Source organism: Apteryx rowi, unplaced genomic scaffold (assembly GCF_003343035.1).
Source record: "Apteryx rowi isolate R43461 unplaced genomic scaffold, aptRow1 scaffold_320, whole genome shotgun sequence".
Classification (NCBI taxonomy): Eukaryota; Metazoa; Chordata; class Aves; order Apterygiformes; family Apterygidae; genus Apteryx; species Apteryx rowi.
In genome coordinates this window covers 1,067,960-1,076,516 of record NW_020449642.1, presented here as the reverse complement: position 1 = coordinate 1,076,516, position 8,557 = coordinate 1,067,960, and the positions used below count along the sequence as shown (strand labels likewise).

The 8,557-nt window shown below is 46.2% G+C and overlaps 1 protein-coding gene across 1 annotated transcript; it reads right to left on the bottom strand.

The window, feature by feature from the left end:
- Nucleotides 1-1,319: 1,319 nt before the first annotated feature.
- On the bottom strand, nucleotides 1,320-8,518 carry SAR1A (secretion associated Ras related GTPase 1A). The gene is made up of 6 exons (XM_026071058.1): nucleotides 8,417-8,518; nucleotides 6,256-6,375; nucleotides 5,692-5,757; nucleotides 3,934-4,037; nucleotides 3,313-3,444; nucleotides 1,320-2,533 (listed from the first exon to the last, which is right to left on the bottom strand). Exons 1-6 carry the CDS (start codon nucleotides 8,472-8,474, stop codon nucleotides 2,417-2,419), a joined length of 597 nt encoding a protein of 198 aa, XP_025926843.1. The 5' UTR covers nucleotides 8,475-8,518; the 3' UTR covers nucleotides 1,320-2,416.
- Between the last annotated feature and the right edge of the window lie 39 nt (nucleotides 8,519-8,557).

The following is an 8,557-nucleotide window of genomic DNA, read 5'->3' as shown; positions in this document are numbered from 1 at the left end:
GCCCCCCACCCCCTCCTGTTTTTAAGTCCCAGTGCAATTACAGTCTTCCCTGGTCAATTATAGGCTGGGTGTTGGCATCCGCTTTTCTACTCCGAGCTCAGTTTGTTCCCGGATAGAACGACCCGGGATACAGCTCAGCCTTCTGCACAAAAACCGTTTCTTCTCTGCTTTCCAGAAGAGCAGGAAACATTATTCACAAAAACAGGCCCAACGGTTTATGGCTTGGTAGAATCAGTCTCCGGGGCACAGCTTTTCCACCCTGCATCAAGCGGCAGGATGAAGAGTCATCTCTTCTCTAGGCCTGGCCTAGCCCAGGGCATAAGGGAACATTAAAGCTGCCCCTTCTCTAGCAAAAGATACAACTTCCTAAAAGGTATTTTGCAAAGGTGGTCAAACTCCAGGAATGCGGTTTTTCAATACTGGAAGTGCAGAACAAGACACTCTTGCCGACAAGTGGACGGAGCCTGTACTGATAGGAGGTAGCTGCAACCTGCCATTGTTACCTACAGTAAATTGGAGCCACAATTTAAACTGTCCCCACAGGCTCAGAGGTCGGGATCGCTTTTCTTGTTGTTCAGGCGCTGCCGGTCTTCGTTCGAGGTTATTATATCATGAACGAGGCCTTCACTAATTCCTAGCACCAGATCCCCCCCAAATCCGGCTGTAACCTTAGCATTTGAGGAAAGAGAAAAATCCTTCCTGGAATGTTTTGGCAGCTCTGCTGGCTCCTCCGCGGCCACTGCTCCGGCCTGGCCCCTCGTAGCTCTAAAAGGGACGCGTTGCAATAAGCTTACAACGAGCCTCGAGGACTCGGGCCCCGGAAGCCGGTCTGTTGGACCACAGCATACAGGAGGAGCGTGTTTCCGCCAGCCACAAGCTCTTTAACAGCCCAGGGGCAAGTTTATTTTGCAGCACGTTCCATTTTTGCATGGACTCCAATGCGTCTGTGCACAGACTTGTCCTAAATCTACGTCCAAAGCATCTGCATCACATGCCGAAGCGCAGCTGTACATACTTATTGCCTTGTGCTGCATTTCTATTGCGAAAGGCAAGCAAAGGTGCTTCCAAGCTTTGCACTGAGCACACAAATGGGTTTCAAGTGTTCACTGCTATCAGTAAGGATACAGACATACAGACTGCCTACGGAATAAGACGCGGCAAGATGCAACAGTGAGTTTGTTTTCCGTTTCACTTGTGTTTAGGCTTTTTTCCCCACAGACCTCCTTTTTTCCCCAATGGACAGATATGCCAAGCAACTTCACTCAAACTGCCAAGCAGCCGTTCAGCAAAAGCCCGTTTAGACTGAGGATCACCACCCCTTTGGAGGAGAAAGACATGTCTTTATTTAACTGAAAACGAGTGCTAGACAGTAATGAAACTTCAGACAAAAATCTGTCGAGTATAAAAGAAACTGGTTTAGTCTACATTAATAACCTTATGATATGCAAATGTCAAACACTTCCATGCTACAACAACCGAAAACAGCTTCATGATTTCTTACTGTTACAGCACAGCGGAGCCCTGCAGTAAGAAGATTCCACCTTCCCGACCGACAGCCTGGCGAGCTCGGCCCGCCGCTGCAGACTGCTGCTGGGAAACCAAAGGATGCGCTCACGTGGCCTCTCCCCCAGGCTCGCCGCTCTAGGGAGCAGAAGCTGGTAACCACGTCCAGGCACCTAAAACTGTGAGGCAACAGCAAACACACGTGCTCGTGGGTGCTCTTTTCCAACTAAAACTCCCTGTGAAGTGAAGAAGCTTGATTGCACGAGTCAGTCCCAACAGCACCCTCTTCATGATCAGCCAGTGTGACACAGCACAACCATCCTATAGATCGGTTAAGCCCAAATCTATGTTTATTGAGGACTTCTAATATCATGATACTTTGTTCAGTAATTTGCGAAATATCTAAATACCGTTAAATATATTTTTAAAAAACCCTAAACAGACTCTGGACTAAACAAGATGAATGTTAAACTAAAAAGTTAGAAGGGACGCTGTTTACATTAACACTTTCTTTAAAAAATATAATTGCTTTCTTTTTTTTTCTTTTTTCTTTTTTTTAAGTCAATTAACCACAGTGGTGAGACGTGCTCTCTTTTTCAGCTGTTACAGTGCAGTGTGCAGAGTTTTACTTCCCAGATCACACCAGCCCCATTGTAACCGAAAGCCCCGGTTTCCATAGGAAACTGTGGCAACTGAAAGGGACAACTTGCACCCGTGTGCAGAATTGTGCTGTCTCCCAGTCATGTGGAAAAGAGTTGTGTCACCACTGTGCAATGGAGTAGATGAAAACCAGGAGTCTCTTGGTCAATGCCAGTACGTGGTTGGAAAGCCTTCCATGTTCTAATAGAAAAGTCCATAGGAAGCTGTGAACAGGATCAGTCCAGAGGAGTAAAACTCTATGTCTGTCCCAGTATCAGTCAATATACTGCGATAGCCAACGAAAACCTTCGCCATAGCCTTGCCTCTTCAGCACGCTGCACATGAACACCTCCATGGGACGCGTGTTCAGGTCTTTCAGTGGCACGTTTCCCTAGGAGAAGCCAGAGAGAAATCAGGATGGCAACAACCCAAGCGCCAGGGCCAGGCCCGTGCAAACCCAGAGAGACCCTCTGGCTGCACTCGAGTACGTGGCAACTGGGTCACGATCTGGGGAAACCCCTCTTAGCCCAGGGTATCTCCTTTTCCAGCTTTACACAGACTCTTTAGTGAGACTGTTGTATGCTGAACTCTGCAATGTATCAGAGCAGCTGCTGAGATGACCTCTAGTGCAAGCAGAACGCTGATATCTAGTGGCTCGGGAGAATGAGCATTAGAAGCACTTAAACAAACCATTTTCGAGGCACATAATTTGATGTAGTAAGTGCAGAAACCAGCATTTGCAATATTTACAGTGTAATACCAGAAGCAATTTTCAAGGGCGTGGATAAGCTAGCACCAAGAGCAGCGTTGCAGTGTTTTACTACCGCTATCCAGCATTTCCGATTGACTCTTTTTAAACATTGAAAAAATGATTAGATGGTTAACTGGGCAGAAATGCAGAATAATGAAAGCAGGAGAGCCAGACGATGTGTTAAAACACTAGCTTGACATCTGTCTAATTTCCTAATCATTGTAGCGGTATTGCTTTTTTGTGCAGCTCTGGCAGTTTCAAAACTTGCCCAAGGGTGTTATTATTATTAAAGATTCAGCTTGGTCAATGTTTTGGACAAATTCACAATAATGTTTCAAGTAGTTTCCAGGTGGAACCTCAATTCTGCAATTAAATGCATAAGCTCTCCATTACCTTCAGAAGATCGAATGCTTCCCTACCTTTCCTGTGGTCTGTCCGTAAAGCCCAAAGATCTCCCGCAGCTTCTCCTCACTGATGGCCTCTGGTCTGTCAATCTTGTTACCCAAGATAAGGATTGGCACATTGGATATTGTTTCATCTGTCATTAGTGCCTGCGTGCAAGACAGACGAGTTAAGCAGAAGCAAAACAAACGTTCATCGTTTGAAGAAGCTTTGTGTTTCTTTCTTTAAGCTCCATGAGAAACAAGGGATATATTTTGGTACTACAGAACCCCCCAGAAGAGGAATCTTTCCAGAAAAGATTTTTAGAAGAAGCTGCTACGTGCACAGGCTATCTGAAAGCTCTTCAAAGATGGCTCAAGAGCCTACGGTGGATGCACAGTAAGGACATCCAGGCTTCTCCAAGTCTTTGAAAATATATGTATAGATCTACACTGATCCTGTCACAGCATAAAACTAACGCGCAAATTCCTCTAAGTACACACTTCGGGCACTGCATCGCTTGCATAAAGGGTGCACTGGAAGTGCAAGTCTGAAGCAGGAGACTCTCAGAACCCACTGCTCCAGCCCAAAAAACGGGAGTATTAACTTTAGCTATTCAAAGGTGTTGGTGGAGGGAAGGAAGGAAAAGGGAAGTTTACATTAAGCTCAACTTTGGATTCCATAAGACGCGAGTGATCTGCACAGTCCACCAGGAAGACAATCCCATTAATTGCCGGCAGGTAGTTCTTCCAGACCCGGCGAGCTGGAACACAGAAGTGATAAACACCACCCTGTAAAAATGCTACTTGAAGGAGCAGGAAAATGACACCCCGAAGCAGTAGCCACAGTTTTTGTCATGATTTCCTCAAGGCAATAGAAGACCGCCTAGCGAAGGGACAGAGGCTAGGAAAGCACCGAGTTCAGAGTGCCAGTTACGCTCCCTTTGCTTTCACAAGTAATCACACCTATTACTTGCTTATAAATCCTCGCTTGTCAGCGAGCCAGCCACATGCCCAAGTACACGCTTAGCTCGTCTCTGTAATGCTTACAGTGTCATTTTCTTCTATTCTAGCTCTTAGAGCAACCCCACTGCCACAATCCTGTCTGTCAGTCTTCTGCTTAGTTTGCTGGATAAAGGCGATACACAAGAAGATGCCGACATGTGGGTGTCCCCTGAACTGAGCACTGCGTGGGATATACCTGGAAGATTTTAGTCAGCTTTACAGGAGCCAAGGGAATGCTCAGCAACCCAGGATGCCTTTTTAGCCAGGTGGGACCGCTCATAACCTCTCACACAGCGAGCGCCGGGGAAGGAGGGAATTGTGCTATTCTCCCGAAAAATCAGTATGTGCAAGGCCACAAGGTTGGTCTATTCCGGTAACACCGGAGAGCTCTCCCTGCGCAGTTGGATAAACTAATCACGTCTGCGCGTCGGCAACCTTGGAAGTGCTTTTATCACAGCAAGTTGTTTTTGTGAGGAGAAAGGGACTAGCTTTGCAAGCCCATGCCAACTAAAACCAGGAAGCATACACCTGGCTCAGCCCAATGTTTGGATATTTAAAGGCTAAAAAAACTTCTCAAAAGTTTGAAGAACACGACGGATCTGAGCTGGCCTTATTCCACATATCTCTTCCCAGCAGTTGGGGATGCCCGATGTTGCAACAGGGAGTATACCAAGACTGCTAACATATCAAAAAATATTCCTCGGTGGCACCTTAAATTAGTATACTGGTATAATCAATCAAATTAGGGCTGGGATTAAATAAAGCCTTTTCTCTTTTTCTGTGCACCGTGTTCTGAGAGTATTCCTGGCAAAGCACCTGGCTAGCTCAGTGGGAGCTGACACCAGGATGTCTGAAAACAAGTAGCACTAGAAAGCTTTTCATTTGCATGACGAACATTTTGAGGATGACCAGTTTAAAGACTAGGATATTGAACTCAAGTGTAAGTACTACAGTGCACATAACAGGCTCAGAAGACCCTGTGCAAAAGCCAAGTCATTCAGACCTGACATTCCCTATATTTGTGTGCATTAAAAAAAAAAAAAAAATAGAAAGAACCTTTTCTTAGAACTTCTAGAAAGTCTAAAAATGAAAATTCAGCAATTATTCAAAAGAATAAGCCTTCTATGTTCAAGTCTTCTACGGCTAAAAATATTTCAGGCAGCACAGCATCAACTGACAGCAAGTTTTTTCCAGATTGCCAGAATTAAGTATAAATATTTAACTGCTAAAATAATTGGTATCCTAGAGCCAGAAGGTTATTTCCACATATAACTCCATAAACCATTTTAGGCAACAGAAATTAGGTATTGCTAGGTCTCTTCAGTAGATTTTGCTTAAAGTGGCTTGAGAACATCATGGAAATCAGCAGATTGACCTCATTCAGCGTCTCCCATTCAGCAAGTTCACTTTTACCTTGTTCATGTCCACCCAGATCAAAAGTTGTAAAAGTCATTCCAGCAATCGTCAGCTCCTCTGATGCTAAAAAATAAAAACACAGGCTGCATTCCAGAAAAATAAAGATGCTATCATGGCCAGAATTTCTCGGTAATATGTATACATAAATATCACACACGCCTTATATAAGATATCCATACACTATAGAATTCAGCCACCGAAATGGAGTGGGAGAAAACAACTTCTCCTACCTCCTCACTCAAGCACATGCTTATTAATCTGCAGTTATTACACTTTTCATTAGAAACACATTCCCTCGGCAAAAGGGGTAAGTTCATCTTAACTGAACCACGTTAGTTCTTGGGCTCTCAGTTTCACATTTGAGAGGAAGATGCAAATTTACTTCAGCTCAGGAAACCAACGTGTGAAAGGTAACTGCGTCCTCAAAGCCAGTTTTAAGGCTGTTGAAGTCTGTCTCCGCAGCACAGAGCTATCATCAAGGCATCTTTCAACACCACACTCTGATACATGACTCGATAATTAAAGAAAATATCACGCGAGGCGCTCTGGGTTCGGGCTTACTTGGATGTAGTGTCGGGACATGCTGACCCAGCCTGTCATCTTTGAGCATGTGCAGAAGAGTGGTTTTGCCTGCATTATCCAAGCCCAGGAACACAAGTTTTCCAGACTTTTTGTACAAACCTGGAAGGTAAAGAAAACATCCAGCAGGCTTATCTTTGCACACAGGCAGAAATGCTTCAATACTTGCCACTGTTTAGGTATGAATCCCCCTCCCAAAACAATACTGTCATCTATTTATATACAGTATTTCTAACATAGACAGAGAACATCACAGGAAAAAAAAACCAAAAACAAACAACAACAACAAAACGTGTCCTGGCTTCTACCAAGGCAATGCAAGATAATACCTACAACAACTGGTGTTTTCTAAACTCATATTTCTTCAAATAACATACTCTTTTCTCCAAAAACATTTTACATCTATGGAATAAGCATCAGACCGAGATGTTAAATTGCCCCCGTGTTTGATACATCCTATCAGAAGAGTGTGCAGGGAAATATTCTTTACATGCAATGGATTACAGATCAATCTGTCACCCAGAAGGAGTATTTAAATGTGGAAATGGAATAAACTCAAAGAAGATAGCACAATAAGCAAGTTTACTGAAGAAAAAGTGCAAAGCATGAAACAATACATCACATTCTATAAATAAACAGTGATTTTTTTCCAACTCTAGCTATGCATCTGCCCTAAGCAAGTTCCATCATGTTTCCAACCGGACTTTTTCAAGAGAAAAAAAAATAATTTCCTGAAAACTGTGAGAAGAGTCTTTTGTAGGCAAACAACTATCAATAAAGCCATTCGAGTGACCATCTCACTACTACTAAAAGAAAAGGCTGGTTCTGGATGTCAGAAATAAAGTAATCGCATCAAACTCCAGCGGTCATTATAAAGAGAAGACGCTCAGGATACCACGACGTACCTGCAGTAAGGGAGACCTCCCCAAAGGCAGCCGCCCGGGGCGTCTGCACGAGGATGGGACACTGCCATTACCACGCTTCCTCCCTTATGTCCCAAGAAGTGCCCAGGACAGAGAGCACCGACTCCTCCAGCAAGGACCGCGGCTGGATTTAAGACTTTGGCAGGAGGAGCCTTCCTACAGACTCGCCATCATCGGCGCCTCTGGAAATGACTGCTCGCAACGTGGTAAACCAGGCAGCCAAAACACCCGGGCCTCCCTCGACCGGGCAACGGCGCCTGAGTCAGCGGCCAGCACGTCCTCCCCCGCGTGCTGCTAAGTTTGAGGAAAAGCAAGCTAGCCAGCAGCAGCGGCGAGAAATAAATAAGGGCGAACACTGGTGGAGCCGGTTAGCTCGGATACCGGGAGGAGGCCTGGAATCCACACCGATTGCCTCCCCGACTAAGCAGCAGGCCTGCCTTTGGCACGTCACTCCCAATGGGATCCACAGAGGTCCTCGGGCATCCCTCAGGTGCTTCCACATTACCGGGCCATCCACGAAGGCTCCTCCTCACCTTTTAGGAGTTGCAGGTTTGCACCTCCTGGATTCTACATAGGTAAAAGCACTGCCCTGGATGCCCACACGGAGAGGGTGTTGGTAGCTCTGGGGCTCTTACTTCTTTAGGCAGCTGTCTAACGACATTTTTGCTCGACCCAGTTCTCCTAAGCTTCATCTTCCTTCACCGGTCTGTAAAGCAGGCAGACGGTTGCCCAGCCGGGACTGAGGGGCCCTACCCTTCATGTCTGCAGTGAAGACGACTGAGTTGTATCAGATTACTGCACAAACCATCTGGCAGTATATCGTGCACCTCTAGATAGGAATTAACATTCTTATAAGTCAGATGTTTTTCTGTTACCCTATTGGTCTATTTTTCTATCCAAAAATGGATGCTGTTGGAGACAGAGTACTGAACTAAACGGGCCTTTGGCGTCAGCCCAGCTGCCCTCACGTCCTCTATACAGTGCCAGAGAAAGCTCCAGCGGGAGCCAACCAACCTGAAGATATTCTAAAAGTTTCCCTTACTGGAGCGGGCGGAAGGAAAAAGGTTGAGGGAGTTGCAGCCTCCTAGCCAGACTTCACACCAGCCTGGTCTGGACTGCCACCCACTCCCGCACGGATCCGCTCCAGCCGCCACGCTTTCAGGGGCAGCAGCGACCGACGCGGCGCCGGCCGGCTCAGGCGAGCGGCAGGGCGGCTTTACCTAGGAACTGCAGCACGCTGCTGAAGCCGTTGTAGATCCACTCGAAGATGAACGACATCGCTGGAGATTCCTGGCCTGCAGGGACACAACCGAGAGGCGTTTTCGGCCGGCAGCCGCGGCGTCCGCGCCGGCGCAGCGCTC